The following is a 22,842-nucleotide window of genomic DNA, read 5'->3' on the forward strand; positions in this document are numbered from 1 at the left end:
TGACCTGAACTTTAACAGCCATATCAAGTCAGTAACTTCAGCGGCATTTTACCATCTGAAAAACATTGCCAAAATCAAAAACATAGTGTCAAAGCCAGACCTGGAGATACTTATTCATGCATTTGTCTCCAGTAGGTTAGACTACTGTAACGGCCTGCTCACCGGCCTCTCCAAACCAGCTGTAAAACAGCTTCAGTGCACCCAGAATGCTGCTGCTCGAGTCGTGACCAGAACCAGGAAGTATGATCACATTAGTCCTGTGCTTAGGTCTCTGCACTGGCTCCCTGTACCTCAAAGAATAGACTTCAAAGCAGCTCTGCTTGTGTACAAGTCTCTCCATGGCCGCTCACCAAAGTACATCTCTGACATGTTAGTGCCATATGAACCATCTCGTACTCTGAGGACCTCAGGGACCGGCCTCCTGTTGATACCCAGAGTCAGAACTAAACAAGGGGAATCAGCGTTTCAATATTCTGCAGCTAAAATCTGGAACAGCCTCCCTGAAGTCGTAAGACAGGCCTCTTCTGTGTTCATGTTCAAATCTAGACTTAAAACATTTCTTTTTAGCCGTGTATATGACTGAAAGGTCCCATCTGCACTTTTCTTTCCTTTCCTTCCTTTATTTTTAAATCAATTTTCTAATTTTATCTTTTCTTTTGAAGAAAATTTTATGTTGATTATTTCTATGATGTATTGTGATTTGAATGCATTTTTCTGTTTTGTGGAGCTCCTTGAATTACTTTGTGTACGAATTGTGCTATACAAATAAACTTGCCTTGCCTTGCCTAAAATTAAAGATGTATAAAAAACATTTCAACCATAATGAAGACATTCAAGAATTAGCTCTAATGACTCAAAACAAACAACTCATTTCTATTTGTAGGTACATCTAAAACAATTCATTTTATAAAAAGGTTGTACATATTTTGTCAGCAGTAAAACTCTTTGATATCATTACACAAATATTCAAATGTATTGATCCATTATTTTTTGCTTTTTTATGAAGAGAAAATGAAAACCTAAAAAAACTAATAGAAAGTAAGAGTATCATATTATTGCAATACATTTGTAGAAAAAATCATTTCGACACATTAAATACTCACTTGTGCCTTCCTCTAATGAAGTTACTTTATCAATATGGTATGGAGGCCATCAGATTTTTCCCTCCTGCAAAATAAAGTCTTTGACTGTGGTGCAGAGGTGGAGGTGTCGACTTCTTATCAGAAAAGTTTAGAATTTAGAGTTTACACTAATTCCTTTATTACATTGTTTGTAAAGAGAAAGTCTTGTGAGTTCTCATGTGTGTCTGAAGACTAGATCTGCAACTAAAACTTGAATCACATTCTTTACAAGAAAAAGGCTTTTCTCCTGTGTGAGTTCTCATGTGTCTTTTGAGATTAGATGTGGAATTAAAACGTTTTTTACATTCTTCACAAGAAAAAGGCTTTTCTCCTGTGTGAGTTCTCATGTGTGTTTTGAGACTATGTATTCGACTAAAACTTTTTTTACATTCTTTACAAGAAAAAGGCTTTTCTCCTGTGTGAGTTCTCATGTGTTGTTTGAAAGTAGATATTTGATTAAAACTTTTTTTACATTCTTTACAAGAAAAAGGCTTTTCTCCTGTGTGAATTCTCATGTGTATTTTGAGATGACATCTGCGACTAAATCTTTTCTCACATTCTTTACAAGAAAATCGCTTATCTTTAGCATGGATTCTTGTGTGAATTCTGAACAGAGATATGTTACAAAAGCTTTTACCACATTCTTTACAGATATAACATCTTTCATCAGACCCAGTTTCCATGTAGTCAGACGGGTTAGTAATTATTGTTGAGTTTTTACCAGACCTGATAGAGGAAAGTTTCTCTTCTTTTTGAGATTGTTTGTGTTTCTTACCAACATTTGTCTTCTTGGGATTTTCTCTAACATCAGAGTCACACTGACCTGCTGACATGTGAGAGCTGGCCACACTTTGGACATGACTTCTGTCCCTCCTCTTCCTCTGATCTCTGTTCTGTGGGTCTGTCTCTTCATCTGTAGTTGATGTTGATTCTTCATGTTGGTTTCCTTCTTCATCCTGACTATCAGTTATATTAAAGCTCTGCTGATTGTTTAGATCTGCTTCACTGTTCTCATCTTCCTCATAGGTAGGAATCTCCATCAAGGTATCAGTCTCCAGCTTCAGATCAAGCTGATCTTCATCCTGACTGATGCAGAGTTCCCCTGGTTCCTCTTTCATCTGTGGAGATTCTGGTTCCTCCTGGTCCTCTTTGGTCTGTGGAGGTTCTGGTTCCTCCTGCTCCTCTTTGGTCTGTGGAGGTTCTGGTTCCTCCTGCTCCTCTTTGGTCTGTGGACGTTCCGGTTCTTCCTGTTCCACTCTGAAGTTCCTCTGCTGGATGCAGAGATCTTCCTCTTCAGTCATCAAACACTGGGGGAGTTCTGCAGAAACACAAGTAGAGGCCATTTTATATGTTATAGTGACTGTATGCTAGGGGTGTAACGGTACACGTAGTTGGACCGAACCGTTTCGGTACGGCACTTTGGGTTCGGTTCACGTTCGTACCGTTTTGGTTTTTCGGTTTGTTTATTTTTTCCCCGCAAGTGTATCAACTTTGCGTTGAGGTGGAATTAATGCTACTCGTGGTATTCCGCCGAGACTCTCACTGGTTTCTGCAATCGCTTGCCTGTAGGAGGGGGGGGGGGGGGGGGCAGAGCGTGTCGCGTGCAGTAAGACAGTGTGTGAGCGCGCGTTCAGTTTGTGTAGCTCAGTTATGGAGAACGGCAATAAGTCCATACGGGGAGGTGAACCCCGAAGGAAGATCCGCCTTCCATGGTCAGAAACGTCATTGCACTTCAGCTTCAACAGCTATCAGGTGATGGAGGTGACAGTGCGCATGTCCACAGGATCAGCATGGCTAATGCTTAGCTTACGCTCTCCTGTGTGGGGAATGCTCTGTTGTGTTGACATCGTTACTCAAAGATAGTGTATGCCACAGAATAGATCTGTTAATGCTCTTAAAACGGCATGACCCGACTGGAACAGTCTACAAAAAAATAAATGTGCAGTTAATTTTTCAGGCCAGGGTTAATCATTCAAATTTTTTTGTTCCGGAATATTCTGCTAATAAAGTTACATTCACATGTCTGTTATTGTATTTATTTTATTTAGAAATCACCTCCAGCACCGAGGTCTGGGGCCCCATCAATCGGGGTCAGAAACTTGTCTGTGGTGGTGTTGGTGGGTGCGTGGATGGTAAAACTGTGTCAACATGGATGAGCTTGAAGATTTGATGCGAGAAATTGTAAAATAGAATGTGGCAAACCAAAAGTCTGCATCTGTGTGTAAAAATCCTCTGCTGTAAAGTTTGACAATAAAATCCCAACTGATTAATTACCATTTGCATGTGTTCATTTAGAGCAGTGGTCGGCAACCCGTGGCTCAGGAGATGCAGTTTCTTTAGGAGGAAAAACAAGACACAAACATTTTTACGGTTTTCCAGTGCTGTGAAAATGAGTAAAATAAATATTGTAACGTCCAACAGATACGTCACTTGCAGCGGGAGAAACGGGAACCAAGCTGTCAATTAGTTGAACTGTCAATCAACTGGCTGCACTGGAGAACTGTCCGTGTCCCGTACACCGCATGATTCGGAACAGTCTCAGGAGAGGAGGAGGCAGAAGGAGAAGCTGAAAGCACAGTCTTCTTTCCGGCATAACGAGCCCACTTATTTTGAACACGCACCACATTGAACATTGCACATGTGTCATCAACCTCTCCCCCTCCCACACTTATGGTGCAACATAAAGAAACAACATAACAGGAAGAATAAACTAAGATGGAACAACAAAACTGCCATATGAGAAAAAATATGGGCAAACAGAAACGCTCCTGCTGATCCCTAATTAGGTCAGGACACCGCATCCCACAATCCCCTGCTGCTAACAGACCTAAAATGCACATGACTGCCACTACAATATTAAATTTCAACATTTCTGTCAACGAAGATTTGCGACATAGCCTGCAATACACGTTTCTACCAGCAGGGCTTTTTTTTTTACTTATTTTTTTTTACTTTTAGCCGACCGCTAGGCAGGTGGCTGATGTAAATGAAGCACCGTCAGTTCTGTGCATTGCTTGATGAAGTTGAAAGCGAATATTCTGATCTCCTGCTACACAACACAGTCCAGTGGCTGTCCAGGGGTGAGGTTTTGCGTCACTTTGTCGTCTGTTTAGAACACGTGAAAACATTCCTGAAAAGCAAAGACCTGGACTACCCGCAACTGGAAAATGCTGAGTGGCTGGAAAAGCTGCACGTTTTGGTGGATCACATGACTTTGACAAGCAACCAAAACCAGCCGAATGAAAATCTGCAGGCACCGCAAATGCTTGAAGCTGTTCTGTCATTCGAGCGCAGCTGACTGTCTTTGCAGAAATGTACAGCAAAAGAAGAGAAGACGATGCTGCTGCGTTTACACCCTTACACTGACTTGCTTGGCATTTGCTGTATTCATTTGATTTTATATATTTTACCTTTTCAAAAGGCTGTTCTTTTCTCTTTTATAAACGCAGGTTGCGTTTTATTGCACTCTGTTTAATTCCCAGAGGGGGCTCGTCTTGCACGTTCCATTTTATTGTTTTTTGTTCGAATCCTCAAAATAAAAATGACATCAAAAATCGGATTTCTTAATTACATTTCTTTAATTTTATCAAAGCAATGAAACATAATTTATTGATATTGTAATTTAGTTAAACTTGCACAACAGAGCAGTCACGTGACGAGTCGTTCTCCCAGAATGCACTGCAGGGCATATAAACATTTAATCGTTAATGCTCATTATGTATTTGTAGCAACTTAGTCATTTTAATAGTAGGATAATAAAGCTAATATAGATACATATTGCATGTGTTGCCTTCATTATAAGACTTAAATAGGGCTTTTCATATTTTGCAGCTCTAGAGATATTTGGGTTTTGTTTTTTTTGTCCAATTTGGCTCTTTCAACATTTTGGGTTGCCGACCCCTGTCCTAGAGTTCCAATCTCAAATCAGTGATTTCAGCTGCTTGAATCTGCTGCTGTGAATCACAGCACGCTACAACTGAGTGAACTACAAATACATTTCAAAATTAAAAAGATGTTTCTTTCCTCTGACTTTTATTGAGAAGAACAAACGTTCACATGGTCACACTTTTGGTCAGAATAAATCATTTGGGCATGCGCAGAAGTGTTGAAAATACCAGAAGAGGAAATGAGTCCCGGTGTAAACAATCTTCCAAACGTCCTTTATTATTGTTATGGTTATAATGAAGCACCTGTTAGATCATCATTTTATTTTTAATCCGTGTGTTCAGTAATTTTTTTGTAGTGGAACAGAGTCGGAAGAAGTCAGGGTTATGAGTGGGCTAACATGCGCTAACAACATTAGCCTTGTTTAAAAAACATAAAATCCATGCGGTAAATCCTGCAATCTGCATCTTGGCTGCACGTAAATACGTGGGAATAACAGCAGCCTGTCCTCGAACACAGAGCTATCACTCCGGCTGCTCTGCTCAGAGACACAGTTTGGTGCCGCAGAGCAGCCGGTCGGTCCTGTATGTGCTCCAAAGCTGGAGCACCGCACCGTCTATGCATGACGTAAACCACAGCAGTAGTGACACAGGATCCAAATAAACTGTTTACATGCAACACGATCGATCAACAATCAGCATAACCAACCTATCTCCATCGGAAAGAAATTTTGATCCGAACGAATCGGATCTGGGCAGAATATTCTGAACGGCGTGTTTACATGACGTGTTTTTCTTCCGATCAGGCATTCTTACCGATTACTTTTGTCCGTCTAAACCAGGGGTCGGGAACCTTTTTTGCCGAGAGAGCCATAAACGCCACATATTTTTAAATGTAATTTCGAAAGAGCCATACATTAATGTAGCGTCTCTTTCCCACACTGAGGCACGGAGACTTAACCTCTTTTAAGGTTCTTTATTCTGGTTACTGCAGACTGCAACAAACGCCGAACAATTAATTCAGCAACTCCTGAATCTCTCCCGCCGAGACGAGACGAGAGCGCTTCTACCAACTTTATATTCCCCTGCTCCCGCTCCAGCCCTCCCATTTCCCTTATTCGGCCCATAGATGAACCCCATTGGTCCAAATTACCTAACAACAGGCTGAGCGACAGAACTGGGAGCCAATCAGATCTCTGCTTGATGCGGTCAATGAACTCCAGAACTTTTAACGCGGCCCAACAGCCAAGTTAAACTCAGTCCGCGACAATATGTGTATCACTAAATATACAAGTGAACGTGTGCATTTGATGAAATTTCAACACTTTTAAAGTACAAGAAGTCTGTGGATTCTTTTGAATAACATTGTTATGCTGTTGCTAATAAATGGTGAGTATTTCTCGTGGTAGTTTTGCTGATGGTCTAGTCTGGTTGATTGATAGGTGGTGAGTTTCTGCTTCACGCAGGCGTTGAGACTTTAAACGTGATCTTAGATTAGTATGAATGTTCTTTAGTTGTGACAAAGACGGCTCACATGCAGACGCGGAGACAAACACACACTCACACGCCGCAGTGAGTGACGGGCAGCGGGTTTTACGTTTTTACAATCCCTGCGCGATTCACCTGCTGCCGGTCCCCCCACCCCCACCCAAAGCTTTCTTCCTCACACATCCCGTCCCCGCAACTGCGCGCTCTTTTTCAGAGACGGGAGCGCGCAGTTTTGGGCACGGCAATTCATAGGTTTCCGGGTGGTACAAACTCTGTGAAATAATAGATAATAGTATAGTGATAATGCTGGCGCAGATTTTTTTCTCCAAGCACCGCTACTACTGCGCGCCTCTGGCATCGCATCGCGCCCGAGAAGGACTGGTCTAATGAAAAAAAAAAGTATAATTAAAGATTTGTCTGCGAGCCACATGTGACCATCAAAAGAGCCATATATGGCTCGCGAGCCATAGGTTCCCGACCCCTGGTCTAAACGCAGGTAATAACAACAACAGATCAAATCACCATTTTGAGCCAGGCAACAGTGATTAGTCAGGCGGTCTGAGTCACATTTTTAGAACAACCAGTTGCCAATCATGATAAGCTAGTTCAAAGTCCACGCTCCCCCATCACTGAAAGCTGCTCGGAAGAAGCTGTCAATCAAACATTAGAGGTGGGGCCAGCGGGCACCACACCTTTTACTGAGGCATCTGATTGGTCAGTTTATAACTTGAATAACTAGCAATTAAAAAAAAACTAAGATTAGCAACAAGATATTAGGAAAAATGTTTCACAGCAAGAATGGTAATTCTGTCTATTTAGAATGACTGAGTAACAGCTGCCTATTTTTCTATAGAGGTCTATTGGAGTTTGGCGACAGCAGCTATTTGGAACGGGAAGTAGCTGCTGTCGTACATTACACAAGTAATGTATATAATGATAAAGTTTGATTGAAAATAAGTGGCAGCATTTATATAGGTGGGTAGTAACAACACTGAGTGAATGGACCCCTTATGACCCCATAGGGGGGAAAAAGTCATTGTGAGAAGAAATGATCATTTTCTTTTCCAAGTCTAAAAATACAAACGGACAACAGATCAAGTGCTTCTTTTCTTTTTAGAGCTGCCACAGACAGTTTGGATGATTAGACAGACACTGTGACTTCATACATTCAGTTTTGTGAGGACAGCATCATCCCAACAAAAACCAGGGTTACTTATAACAATGATAAACCCTGGTTCACACTGTAGAAAATGTATGTTTTAATATCTTATTCTTCATTATGTTATAGCTTTATCTTTAGTGTGAAGTGAACTCATTTTGAACTCAACAGGACTTATTCTCCAGTGACCTTCACTTGTGCTTTGTAGTTGCAGCAGCAACTAGGACTTCTTTGTGCAAATCTAGGAGTTTCCAGAGACGCAATAAATATGTCATGGACTACATTTCTACTATCTGGGTTGAACACCTTATCCTTGGGAAAGTGTTCAGGTTCGTGTTCTCACGTGGAGGATGAAGCTGACCTCTGATCTCGTGCCGGCGATGGAGTATTCGTTTGGCTGGTATGATTTACTTTGGACCAGAGGAGGACTCCTTTTGATCATGGATTGTGTGCGCCGGTGAATGGCCCCTACCCCTGGAAAGGCGGAGCGGATCTGGACTTTGCAACCTTCAGCTATTGGCCGGTGGAAGCACGAGGGATACCGGCTGACGAATCAGAGTGTTCCGGGGCGGAGGACCAGCGGCCATGATCTTTCCGGAAGGCGGAGATTCAAACACATCTTAAAAAGACTGGTTTTAAAGTTTCCCATTGTTCTTAGGAAAATCTACGAGTAATTTGCATGTAACTTGTGCGTCAGTAGATCTTTACTTGAGAATCCAGATATATCTGCATTAATGTTTTAATCTGTGCTTTAGAACTATTGTCAGGGAAATAAACTCCGTGTATTTTTAAACCGGTTGAATCCTTGTTTGTTTTACCACTCTCGACTATCGAACACGCATGGATGGAAAGAACCCAAAAACGGACGATTCTCTTTCCTTCAACACCCAGACTGAGACACTGAGGAAGGAGAAAGAAGCAGCCTACAGAGCAAAAGACAAAGAGAGCTATAAGGCTGCTAAGTACCAGTTCTCTAAAGAGGTGGAACAGGCAAGAACTCGGTACAATAAACACCTGGAAGACCAATTCTCTGTCAACGACGTCACCTCTGTTTGGAGAGGGCTCAGGCAAATCACCAACTACAAGCCCAGAGCCCAACATGCTGCTGACGACCTACAACTGCCTGAGAGGCTTAACACCTTTTATGCCAGGTTTGAAGTCCCACAACCCTCCTCCACCCCCCTCACTGAACAGGTTTCCTCAGAAACTTTGGAGCCACATTCCTCCCCCACCACTATCACTAAGGACAATATGACCCCCCCCCCCGGACAACCTCTCCCCCACCACTGTCCTCTCAGTGACAGAAGAGGAGATGCTCAAGCTTTTTCTGGAAGCAAAACTCACGGAAGGCTCCTGGCCCGGATGGCATCTCCCCTGCTACCCTGAGCAGGTGAACTGGTAGTGGTCTGCACAGACATCTTCAACACCTCCCTGGAGTCCTGCCACGTCCTGGCCTGCTTCAAACTGTCCACCATCGTCCCCGTCCCCAAGAAGCCCTGCATAACTGGTCTCAATGACTACAGGCCTGTGGCACTCACGTCTGTATTCATGAAGTCATTCGAGCGTCTGGTCCTCCCTCACCTCAAGCATAGGAACTCCACAGGGCTGTGTACTTTCCCCTCTGCTCTTCTCCCTGTATACCAACTGCTGCACCTCCAGCCATGACTCTGTTAAACTGATCAAGTTTGCAGATGACACCACCCTCATCGGGCTCATCTCTAATGATGATGAGTCTGCCTACAGGAGGGAGGTGGACCGGCTGGGGTCGTGGTGCCGCATCAACAACCTGGAGCTGAACACCAAGAAGATAGGGGACTTCAGGAAAGTCACAGCCTCCTCATCCCCTCTCACTCTGACAGACTCTCCCATCACCATAGTGGACTCTGTCTGTTTCCTCGGCACCACCATCACGCAGGACCTCAAGTGGGAGCCATCCATCAGCTCCCTGCTCAAAAAGGCCCAGCAGAGAATGAACTTCCTGCGGCAGTTGAAGAAGGCCCGGCTGCCGGCCCAGATGATGGTGCAGTGCTACATGACCATCATAGAAGAGTCCATCCTCACCTCCTCTATCACTGTGTGGTACGCTGGAACCACAAACAGGGACATTAACAGGCTACAGCGTATTGTGCGCTGAGCAGAGAAGGTGATCGGCTGCAGCCTCCCATCTGTCCAGGAACTATATGTCTCCAGAACCCGGGGACGTGCAGGCCGGATAGCTGCCGCCCCTTCTCACCCTGGACATGACCTACTGGAACTACTCCCTTCAGGCAGGAGGCTAAGGACCATCAGGACCAGAACCTCAAGACACAAGAACAGTTTCTTTCCCTCTGCAGTCAGACTCTTGAACACCCTTTAACTTCTCCCCCCCTTAAACTACACTTCGATGTCTAGTCAGTCACCAGCCCACTACCTGCACCTTGATCATCCTCAGTTTGCACTGTTTTTGGCACAATCCCCTTTCAAATCAAATTTTCAGTCTTGTATTGACTTATTTTATTTCATGTAATTTTTGTTTTGATTTGAAATAAACAATTGAATTGAATTGATTTGAAGATGAAGCTGCACTGGAGGAAGAATCAGTCCAGAAAAGATGGAGAACAATTCTGACACTAAGCAGTTTTTCACTGATGTGTTCAGGTTTGAATCTTTTCTGTCTGCAGATCCATGAGCAGGACCCTGTCTTTGGGTTTTAGCTTGAAATGTAGTTTTGGAAATAGAATCTGTCTGAATGTCTGGAATTGGAGACATGGAGACATCAAAGAGGTTTAGATGGATTTTGGGTTTGACAGAGAAATCTGCTGAAAAGAACTGAACTACAAACTTAGAACCACAGACGACAAAACAGATTGGACTTTTTTATCTGCTAACAATTTTCTCTTTGATCTGTTAAGGTTTCCTGTTTGTCGTTAGCTGGAGGGACTAACTAAGATCATCTGATTTGAAGAATGTTGTGGGCTGCACTGACCAACAATGTCTACTGTCTTTTCAACTGGAAGGGACAGAAGAGACTCTTCCAGGACACGCTGTTGATGGACTGCATGTTTGGAGAGCTTGAAGCTCAAGATAGAACCGTTGTTGAAGTGAACATACCGATAGTGTGGAGATGAAGATCAGAGTCACACTGACCTGCTGACATGTGAGAGCTGTCCACACTTTGGACATGACTTCTGTCCCTCCTCTTCCTCTGATCTCTGTTCTGTTGGTCTGTCTCTTCGGCTGTAGTTGATGTTGATTCTTCATGTTGGTTTCCTTCTTCATCCTGACTATCAGTTACATTAAAGCTCTGCTGATTGTTTAGATCTGCTTCACTTTTCTCATCTTCCTCATAAGTAGGAATCTCCATCAAGGTATCAGTCTCCTGCTTCAGATCAAGCTGATCTTCATCCTGACTGATGCAGAGTTCCCCTGGTTCCTCTTTAATCTGTGGAGGTTCTGGTTCCTCCTGTTCCTCTTTCATCTGTGGAGGTTCTGGTTCCTCCTGTTCCTCTTTAATCTGTGGATGTTCTGGTTCCTCCTGTTCCACTCTGAAGTTCCTCTGCTGGTTGCATTGATCTTCCTCTTCAGTCATCCAATGCTGGGGGAGAACTGCAGGGAACACAAACACAACAAGGAGAATTTTATTAGTTTACAGGGCTTTTGGATAGAGCTGTGATGGTGTGGGATTTTTTATCACCACAGTGATGAACCAGCAGGGGGCGCGGTGTCACGGTTAACCGCAGGCCCCCCTCAAAAGAAAACAAAATCCCCTGGTGGCCGCTTTACACATGAATACAATTAAAACAAAGTATCTTTTATTAACAGATAACAGTAACTACTAACTATCTACATAATGAACTAACTATATAGGTGTTGTAGAATGACTATGCGTGTGTGTGTGTGTGTGTCCGTGCGCTGCGTGTGTAGGAGGAAGGAGCGCACACACGTGTGTTGGGGGGGGGGGGTGTTGATTCCTTTGCAGTGGACCACTCTGTAGCTGCGCGTGAGGCTTTTCAGAATATTCTATATTGCCCAGTAATAAACAGACTGCAGACACTTTGTCACCTTTCTGGTAGCCATGAGCCTCACACCCATGAAGAAAGTGGGCAGAAGGCTCCACCTTTGCCTGCCTGCCTATATATACATATATATACCCAGGCTGTGTCCCACCAAAGTGCGGTAGCCTACACAGGGCACACATTCTTACCTCCCTCCTTCTCTTCCCCCAAACCCTCCTCCTTCAGTGTGTGTGTATGTGTGTCTGGTGTGTGTGTAACTGTTCTAAGGCCTGGGGCCTGTTGCACAAAAGTAGAATTAAGACATCCGGGATAAATGACTGAGCTGAGCTCAATGAATCCGAAACATGTGCGTCCTGGCTTAATTGGTTGCACAAAGACCAAGCCAGGATGAGCAGACACGGATGCATCAAGCCAGGTGTAACCAATCCTGGATAGGTGCGCGCTCACGGCTCACTCAACTAGACCCCGCCACAGATCACAGATGAACTGATTTACCATGGCAACTAGAGCCGCGTACCTTTCCCCGTCGGAAGCTCAAATTCTCATGGAGGCATACGAGGAGGTAAAAGATATAATTAAGAAGAAAGGCAACACCGCCACAGTGATAAAGCACACTCAAAATCTTTTTAAATTAAATTACCGGCCAATTAATTTTATGAAAATGTAATTTGTCATTTCAACCAGAAAATGTTTTGTTTGTAAATCTTACGTGAATGAATCATGTCGATCATACATAAAAATAATCCATTTAAAAGTTACTAATTTCAATCATGTTGATCCAACATGATACCGTTAAATTGGATACATTAGTAATCGCAAGGAATTGTGGGATTCCATTTTCTTTGTCTATCTAGGCAGATTGGGGTCTAAGTGTGAGTTTTTGTCCATGGGTTTTATTGTCTAGCTGTTTTACTCTGTTTTAACTAGTGATTTAAACTGATATGTTTATTTATTTTTCTGCACCATGAGTTAGAGTGTGGGAGAGGATGATGACCAACCCCCTTGTGCGGTACAATATTAAAGTTACTATGCTTAAGGAAGAAATCGTGGTATTGGAACTCCTGTCTTGTGATGTGGGACTTTGCTGCGTATTTCATGTCTTTGATGTGAAAGTTATAGGCTGTAACTTTCGAAAACATTATCAATGTCAGATGTATATATAAAATAAAAAGCAAAAAATCAAGTTATATCAACATAAATTGTGTTGGGTAGTCATACAAATTTAAGTTGAATAAACTTAAATTAATGAGTTGTGACCAATTGAAGTGATTCAACTAAGTTGGATCAACTTTTATCTTTTGAGAGTGAGCAACAATATTAATTTAAAGTTGGGTCCAACTGCAGTATTTAGATTGAATCAACTTAAATTTATTAGTTTGAACCTAAGTACATATAGGACCAATATGATTCATTTTTGCTCAAGTAATGCTATCTAATCATGTGGAAATCATTTCCATAATTTTTTTATGTTCATTCAAAGTGAACGTTTTTTGAGTGTAGTTTACCTGCTTTGTTTTGTCCTTATTCAATAAAGGAACATAATGTTACACATTGTGTTTTTATATTCATATTGAATGTGTATTTGTTTATATGACAGAGTTCTAGGCAGGGCTCCAGACTGCGACCAACTGGTCGCATTTTGCGACCAAAATTTGAGAGTGTGCGACTGAATTTTTCATCCAGTCGCACATGTGCGACCAGTAAATTTGCCTCCCCCACCCTACGTATTTTTTACACATTAAACGTGAAAGGGGCACGTCAATGAGCAATGAAATAATCTGAGACGCGAGCACACACGCACGCAAACACACCCACACACACTCATGAAAAGCGAGCACACACTCGCGTGATGCATGTCTGTGAGGCGCCCACTGCGTGTGTGAAGAATAGGGAAAGCCGCTGTTTGTGGCTAAAATGCGTGGAGGGGGAGGGGCCTAGAGATAATCGAGCGTGCGTAAACATCTGTGGGAAGGAAACGGAGACAAATATCATGACAAACTGATATGTGCGTATGAGCTATGAGTAAGCGAACTATTGATTCGTTCTTCCGACCTGCGGCTAGTGTACCAGTGCCAGAGTCTACAGCGGGGGTCTCAAACTCGCGGCACGTGGGCTATTTGCGGCCCCCCAAGATGATATTTTGCAGCCCCCGGCTTAATATGAAAGTTTGTATGAATGACAATTTTACATTGTCGTGCGCTGAGCTGACCAACCAATCACAGTGGGGTATATGACTCTTGGGGGCGTGACAATGACAGGGCTTGACAGCAGTAAACCTGACAGCCCCCTCCCCGGACCACATGAAGGAGTTCCTTACTTTCTTTTTAAGAACGTATTTATTCGCTCGTAATTTTCTAAATACATGCAGTCCGTGCTGAACTTTTCTCTGGGTCACACAGAACCGGAGGAAGGTTTAGGTTTTGGTTACGGTTACGGCGGCGCATCAACCCCAACCAAACTGTTCTCATCCACGGCTGATTATACGGCAGCACACCGCTCCCGCGGGAGTCGGGTCAGCTGAGGAGAATAAATGTCCCACACCTACATGCGTGACAGCTAACGGGGCTTGAACTTTAAACACGTGCGAGCAACAACAACATTAGTTTTAGACACACTGAAAATACGTGGGGAAAATGCAACGATAGACGTGTTTGAGATGAACCAGCACCTCGCCTGGATCGTCGGGGAGACCGGGGGGGAGGCGAACCTGCAGCAAGACTGAAGGAGAACAGGAAGTTGGAGTTGTTCTTAACATTCAATTTAGTTTTAATCTTCCTCTCCCCCTTAGTATGATCTGTGTTATTATATATTTTTTGATTATTTTAATGTCTTGTGATGTATGTAGCCTTTTTTTTAATGTGATGATTGACAGTTGATGTTGGAGCAAAACCAAAAATATATGTCTCACCAGGTGATCTGCGCAGCGTTGCGTCCACCTGGGTGATCTCAAACACACTTATTGTCCATCTTGGCTGCACATATTTGGTGTCGCCAACATGAATTTCAATCAGTTTTCTTTACTTATTTTTTTTGTCATGACAGCTATGGTGATGTCAGTTTAACTTGTTGTTGCATCTTCAAAAGTGCAGAATAAAATGTGACACTGAATTAGAAACAGCACATTGTAATTTCTGCATCTATTATTAAAGTATTAATTAGTAATACAGTGGAAATGAGTAGACCTGGTTAGCATGTTGATTTACGGTATGCGCTCCTAAATTTTCTGGTTGTGCCCCTAAAATTTCCAGTTAGGGGCCACAGTGCTCCTAGTGAGAAAAGTTAGTCTGGAGCCCTGGTTCTAGGGCCCACTGAGGAAAAAGGATAAAGTCATAAATTTATGAGGCTGGTTCTTTCTGCAGAAAAGCAACATATTCTTTTTACAGTTCTGATAGTTATGACAATGTGATACTTCATATTCTGGCACATCACCATGTCTTCGTTTATGAAACCATACTGAAGGACAATTTCACGAAATGCCCCACATCTGTCATTTTAACAACTGTCCTCCTTTAAAACAACTGGTTACAATATTATGACTTGTCTTTTTTTCCCTCTGTGGCCCTAATATTCTATCATTTTATATATAGCCTTAAAGTCTATGGGAAACTGTAAATTATCTAATGATAGCAACATCATCTAAAACTCATTATTTATCCAAAATGATTGACATTAATGATCACAAACGTTTAAATAATGACAGCGGGTCTAGTTATATGTGATAACAATGTATAGTGAGCAGTGAAATAACTATTGGTTTCCATTTGTGGCGACTGCTGACTGACATTAGGGATGAGATGAAATAGATCCTGGAATTTAGCCTGGTCTGGAGCAGGCTAGCTCCACAGAATAAATCTCCATGGTAATTTATACCATAACATATCCTCCTGCCCCCTATCCAGCTTTAGTGCAACCGGATTGGGGATCAATTGAGCCAGGATCACCAAGATATCCTGGCTTAATCCCTTATCCTACTTTTGTGCAACAGGCCCCAGGTCTAAACCACACCACACTGCACCAGGGTCAGCTGCACAGTCCAGTGTGGGCACCTCCACAGCAGGGCCTCAGCCAAGGCTATAAATGCATAAATTGAGAACCAAAAGCTATAATTTGCCACCAAAAGCTATAACCCAAAGTACAATCATATTTCTCAGTTGGCGATTTGTTTTCTGGCTATTCTGAAATCCTGTTTTTGAGTTGCAGTTTATTTTGAAATCGTCTTTTTGAGTTGCACCTTCATTTTTTGCGGTTTTGATTCTAAAACCTTTCTACGTGAAAAAACAGCGACATGTCAGTCAAGGGGAGGAGAGGCGGTACAGCCCCGACATCCAGAAGCTCATTGGCTACCGAACAACACCGAGTCTTACGTCAACAGACCACTTTCAAAGGGTGAGTCTCTCATGTTTTTCAAATATTTTGCTATACTAAATGATCAAACGTGTACTTTATGCAGGACGCCAGCACAGTCAGATGAGGAGCTCCACCAGTAGCTGCTAGTGAAAAAAGATGTTAGAAATTAAGATGTTGCTTGACAAACTATCACCATTGTTCTCCTGTGTTAGCATGCTAGCTAGCTCAATGCTAGCAGGGTTTTCAGCTCTTTTCATGACTTTAATGCAGGGGTGTCCAAACTGCGGCCCGCGGGTCTGTTTTTATTGGCCAGCAGCAAATTTTGAAAAAATAATTGAATATGGCCCGCACATGCACTTCTCAGTTTCAACACTAGATGGAGTCGGTCACAGAAAGGTGTTTCTCCACCAAACAAAATTAAGCAAAGAAGAATATTTACCACGAGTCACCAGAAATGGCAGCACAGAAGAAATGCAAGATAGCAAGTGAGTTTGGAAGATTTCAAACACGGTGGGAAAATGAATATTTCTTTAAGGAAATCAACGGAAAGTGAGTCTGTTTGATTTACACTGAAGATGTTGCCGTGATGAAAGAGTAAAATGTCCGTCGGCACTATGAGACCAAGCATCAGAGCAGCTACGCTTCGTACACAGGTGCCGGTGTTTTAACATGTAGAAAGGTTTTAGAATCAAGACTGCAAAAAAATAAAAGCACAACTCAAAAAGAGGATTTCAAAATAAAACTGTAACTCAAAAACAGGATTTCAGAATGTCAAGAAAACAAATCGGGAACTGAGAAATATGATTGTGCTTTGGGTTATAGCTTTTGGTTGCAAATTATAGCATTTTGATTCTCAGATTTGGTGTTTTGATGCACAGTTTTACTGTTTAGATGCACAATTCTTTAGGCGCTGAATTGACACCATACGCAACTTTGCGCAGTACAAAATAGTTCCCAAACAAAACGTAATGAATTCCATTGAACCCTAATAGTGTGTGTTCATGTTTGGTGTTACGGAGTGAAAGAAAACAGTAATAACCCCCCCCCCCCCCCCCCCCAACACAAAATCCTCTGGCGGGAGGCTGTGTCAACGCACGCAGCTGGTAGTGGAAATAAATACAATGGAAATCAATAATTAGAACTCAGTAAATTTGTCGTATTTCCTCACAAGACAGAAACTTCTGTTGTAGAATGAGGTTGTGTGCTGCTGAAACTGCATGTGTGTGAGTCGAGGGCGCACGCCACGTGCAGCGCAGAGGCAGAGAGAGCCTGGGCAGCTCAAAAGGTCAGGTGAAGGAGAACGAGTCTAAACACAGGACTAGCAGAAACAGTAAATTATCAGCAAAGATGAATGTGTTTAATGTGTTTATTATAGCTCCAATCACACACTATATGCTGAACTTAAAAAGAACAACTTTTGGATTTTGTCAAGCATCAATAAACTCTGTGATCATTGGAGAAAAATGTCTGAGGAGTCTGGAGGACCACAAGAGACTAATTGAAATAAATATATATGCAGAGGTGGGTAGTTATGCGTTACATTTACTTTAGTAACTTTCTGGTGAATTGTACTTGTGAGAGTAAGGCATGGCAATTTCATTTGTATAGCACAATTAGTACACAAAGTAAAACAGGTAAATGATTGGTTTATCTCCCGGGGAGTAAGACCGCGGTCAAGTGAGCCGACATCTGTGGAAGTGCGGTCTCGCTAGCCGTCACTGACTTTTAGCATGCGCGTTTACATCATAGTTTACGGTACACACGCCCAGCGAGCTGGAAAGATGGGATGAAGCACTAATATAACCCATATCACTGTTACCCATCATCAAATAACATGGACTGTGCTCTGAAATAAATGAGAGTTATTTCAAGTCCTATATTGTTATTTGATGTACAGATGTATTCATTTAGATTACATGTCTGTTCATTCCATAATAAACTACCAGAAATAACATGTTTTGTCTGAAATATAATCAATCAGACAGATTCTCAAAGTGAGATTTAACATTGAAATATTGATGATCATGAACATCAATACCAACCATAATCCAGTGAAAGTTTAGCATCACCTTTGAAAAAAGTAGCATTTTGTAAGGTTTACATGATACACTCTGTCTGTGAATGAGGAGGCCCGACTTGACCTCTGACAACATGCCTAAGATTCATCCTGAGACCAAAGCGTTTATTATCAAGAGGCTGAAGACCAGATCCACTGCTGAGGTGGCTGACACCTTCAATGTGTCTCAGCGTCAAGTACAAATAGGAAAAATATTTGAAGAGACTGGAGATGTTTTTGACAAGCCCAGGTCCGGCAGACCCCCCAAGACAACTGCTGGGGAGGACCGTTTGTTGGTTGGAAAATCCAAGGCCAGCCCCTTTTCCACTGCAGCAGAGCTCCACCAGGCCTGGTCACCTCAAGTCCCTGTGTCAACCAGAACAGTTTGTAGAACTCTGTCTCCAAATGGCCTCCATGGTCCAATCAGTGCCCAGAAACCAGCACTAAACAAAAGGCAATTGAACAAACATGTGGCATTTGCCAAGGCCCACAGCCTGCTAAAGGATGGACGCTGGAAAAGTGGCAGAAGGTGGATTTCTCAGATGAGTCTTCAGGTGAATTACAACACAGGAGACCAACTGGAGCCCGCATGGACCCAAGATTCACCCAGAAAACAGTTACGTTTGGTGGTCTGGGGTTCCATCCAGTATGGGGGTGTGCAAAACATTTGCAGGGTGGAAGGCAATATCAATAGCCTAAAATATCAAGAAGTATTAGCTACCTCTTCCATTCCCAACCATAAAAGGGGTCCAATTCTGCAGCAGGATGGGGCTCCATGGCATACTTCCATCTCTACATCAAAGTGCCTCACGGCCAAGAAGATCAAGGTGCTCCAGGACTGGCCAGCCCAGTCAGCAGACATGAACATCATTGAGCATGTCTGGGGTAGAATGAAAGAGGAAGCATGGAAGACCAAACCAAAGAACCTTGATGAACTCTGGGAGGCATGGAAGACTGCTTTCTTTGCTATTCCTGATGACTTCATCCATAAATTGTAGGAATCATTGTCAAACCGCATGGATGCTGTCCTTCAAGCTCATGGAAGTCATACAAGATATTAAATATGGATCTCACAGTAGCACTACTTCATTCACTGATGTTATGCTACATATTTTTGTGTTTGAAGTAAATTATTTGTTAAATTTTCACATTACTCTCTGTAGGCGACAAAACTTTTGTCTTGCCAAAATGTGACTTTTCTGTGTTCATTAAATGATCAATCTTTCTTCAGTGAAGCAATTTCATTTTAGTATATTGAACATAATTTGGGAGGGTTTTAGCTTTCATATGAGACATTTCTAAAACCAACGGATTCATTAAAAGTGAGGTTATACGCTTTTGTTTCTACAAAATGGATAAGCGACAAGACTTTTGTCAGGGACTGTAAAAGCTGTTTCAGTTTCAGCAGAGAGTTCCTGATGAGGAGCCTTTTCTGCTCTCTCCCATAAATACTCCTGAGGGGGAAATATGTCTGTCCAGTTCTCCCTGGAAAAACAATAAACCCATAAGGACATTCTTTCAAATCAACATTGTCTCACTACCTCTGAGCAGGTCTTATTTCAGTGCTTCTCAAATAGTGGGGCGCGCCCGATGCGATGCCAAGGGGGGGCGCGCAGTGTTGTAGTGGCTTTGGGCACAGCTGATACTGGCTATTTAACGGGGGGGGGGGGGGGGGGGGGTGACAGAGGCTCAGTGCTTGGAAAAACATCTGCACCTCTATTGGTTTACTATTATCCATTATGTCACAGAGTTTGTAACAGAATGAAATCTGTGATTTGCCGTCCCTGCAGCTGCTCCCGTCTCCTGTCCCACATGTGAGAATAAAAGGGGAGGGGCAGTGGGCTCAGGCTGCGAGGTAGAACGGGGGGCGTGGCAAGCTGCAAGCGCTGCCTGGATTGTGCAACACCAGGATCATCGTGTGCATTCAGATTCCTCAGCTCATGCTAATAATGTTATTCTTATTAATTAATGTAGACATTTTGATGACGTGTCTTTATTTTCCATATTCTTTGTCTGTCTGTGGTTTAGTTGGTGTCAGTATTTGACATAAAGACAGCAGTAATGCAGGAAAACAGCTGCACTTAATGACATCATTGATAAACAATCATCATGTAGAAAATAAATCAACCCAATGTTTTTTATCTGTTTCTTCAGACTAAAACATTAAATATATTGGTGCTGCTGTGTTAATTTTTCAGATCAATTTACATCAAATGGTTCAGTTGATCAAAATGTTTCCAGTTTAAATAATGACAGATTATTTTATTTCAGGTACTTTAAGCTTCTTTTCTGTTTTAGACTAGAACAGGGTTTCTGTGGCTAAATAAAGTTAATATTTGTTGAAAGTGGATTTATATTGATTTTTTTAATTTTTTATTGTTAAAGGTTTAAGTAAACTTACTTAACTTATTATAGATACTAACCTTATATACTGTCACCGCATGGCTATGTGTGGGGGGCGGGGGGACATTTTCTTTTTTGTAGGGGGGGCCTGGCAAAAAATGATTGAGAAGGAGTGTCTTATTGGAACATGTTTGTTGAAGATATTGCATGGAAGGAGGTTTGGCTAATTCATAATCTGTAATAAATTCTTGATAATCAATAGAGTAAAAAGTTCCTTTTAAGATTATCCACATAATGTACCAAGCTAAAACTTTTATTCAAATTAGATTTACATTAAACATTGATACACTCTGTAGTAGTGATGCAACATTATGACTTTCTACAACCGATACTGATACCAATAGTCAACTGATATTTTTAAAATACTTCTCAAATGCCCAGAAACTTTCCTTTTTTCTTTCTTTGAATGAGTGCTAACGCTTCAAATGGAGTTTTAGGGCAGTTGATAGACTTTTTTTTTAATCACGACTTCTGAGTCAAATTTACAAGAACAAAGCCATAGATTAACGAGGAAAAAAACCCAAAGTTTTCTGTTTATTGGAGCCTAGCTTAAAGAGGAAATATGTGGATCCTTTTGTGAAGCTTTATTTCCAGATAGGTTTGAAAAACAAAGAAATTCAGAACCTTTTGGCGACTCAAAATCAAATTATCGTCAGTGTTGGTAAAGCAGAGTTTCAAATGTAAAATAAGGAGCTCAAAGACACATTTGGGTGTAGAGGACCACAGCTTTATTTTCTTTCATTCACATACCCAGAAACCCCCTAGTCACCTGACGTGATTAGCTGCTCTGTATGTTCACCTCCACTTTCATTTCTTAAGTTTATGAGTTTTTTTTCTCGTAAATCAACAACTTTAAATCTTGTAATTTTTTTTTTTTTTGGTGGCCCCTAAAACTGTGGTAAGCACCAGCAATGACAGCAGCTTCATATTCTTTCCACACATGGTGGTGGTGAATTTTCAAATAGCTTGTGAGATTGTGGTGTTAAAGCTTGACCTTTGACCCTCTTTGTGACACTTCTGTCAAAGACGTTTTGCAAACAGCGAGTGACTCGTTGGTCTCAGACACGGTAAAATAAGCCCACATGTTGCAGACGGAGGTCTTTAGGGCAGACGCTGAGAGATCTCAAATACCATTTTCTTTATCATTTTAGTTCAGTGACAGAATAATCAATGTTGAAGTAGAAAATGAAAAAGCATTTTGGTGGGTTGTTTTCTCTTTTAAATTTTGAGTCAAAAATGCAGCTTCATTTTGAAAATGAAAAAGCATTTCTGGTTTTGACTTTTATTTTTAATTAAGCTACAGAATCGCTTCCATAGAAAGCGACAACAGGTTAAGCTTTAAGTCATCTGTCAATTTAATCAGGGATTTCTTTCCTTATGGGAATCATCAGCAGGACGTTGTTCTGTCCAATATCTGCCTACAATTATCTGTATCCGATGCTATCATGCTGTCAACTACTCTGTAGTTTTTGCGGCATAATTCCACTGAAACTATTCTGATATTGTCCTGAAGTTAAAGAAGATTTATGCTAAATGACTCTGATTTGCTTAAATTTCTTGCACATTTTGGCCACATTTCATATTGTCGCGTGCGTGTGTTGTTCAATTGTGTTCTTCTCTGATGAAGGTGACATACCTATGTGGTGGAGCTGCAGCTGTGGTTTCCAGATGACATCCAGCAGTCTGCGCTGACGACAGAGCTCCTCCTCGTACTGGACGATGGTTCCTTCACAGAGTCTGCAGATTTCTTCAGCAGCAGCAGCTAGTCGCTCGCTGATCAACTCTCTCAGAGACTGAAGGGAAGACATGGTTCCTGCTCCGATCTTCAGCTCCAACTCCCACAAACACCTTCTCTACGCTGCTTTTTCACTCGATGCTGACAGTTCGTATCCTCCTTTCGGTCCAAAAACGTCACGAACGTCCGGACAAAACCGCCGCCGGTCTCTGAACACAAGCTAGCTACAAGCTGCTAGCGCCACGCTGCTGTTTACTTCCGGGTCACGCTGATAAATTCATTCTGAAAAAGCTTTTTACATTTTTATAATCCGAATATTAATTTTTTTACGAAAATAATTTACAACATTTTTAAGTCACGAAATATATTTTAATAAAAAGTCTAAAAAACAAAAATATTTGTCAAGAATGCTTGGTAAGCGGATATGACGTCACAAGAATTTTTTTTCCGCCGATCTTTATAATCTTTTTTTTTTATTATTTTTATTTGAACTTTAAACATACACATTATAACTACACACAAAGAAGAGAAAGAAAAAGAAAAGAAAAGAAATAACTAAAACAAAATATATAGAATTGTAGTTTACAATACTAGGGATTGTGATACAGCTTGTGATCTTCAATGAAAATACACAGTTTTATTGCATTTTTGTTT

General features: G+C 41.8%; 1 protein-coding gene across 2 annotated transcripts in view; it reads right to left on the reverse strand.

Annotated features, from left to right (window-relative positions):
* The window catches only part of LOC144989167 (uncharacterized), a 136,156-nt gene extending 113,712 nt beyond the window's left edge, over positions 1-22,444 (reverse strand). For both annotated transcript variants that reach the window (XM_078941319.1, XM_078941321.1), the window contains exons 1-3: positions 22,090-22,444; positions 10,779-11,237; positions 1,945-2,439 (exon numbers count right to left, since the gene is read on the reverse strand). In XM_078941319.1, the coding sequence (XP_078797445.1) occupies positions 1,945-2,439; positions 10,779-11,237; positions 22,090-22,261 (1,126 nt within the window). In that variant the 5' untranslated portion in view covers positions 22,262-22,444. The remainder of the gene's footprint in view (positions 1-1,944; positions 2,440-10,778; positions 11,238-22,089) is intronic.
* Between the last annotated feature and the right edge of the window lie 398 nt (positions 22,445-22,842).

This window comes from Oryzias latipes, chromosome 2 (assembly GCF_053564925.1).
Source record: "Oryzias latipes strain Hd-rR chromosome 2, Olatipes_Hd-rR_3.1".
NCBI classification, from domain to species: domain Eukaryota; kingdom Metazoa; phylum Chordata; class Actinopteri; order Beloniformes; family Adrianichthyidae; genus Oryzias; species Oryzias latipes.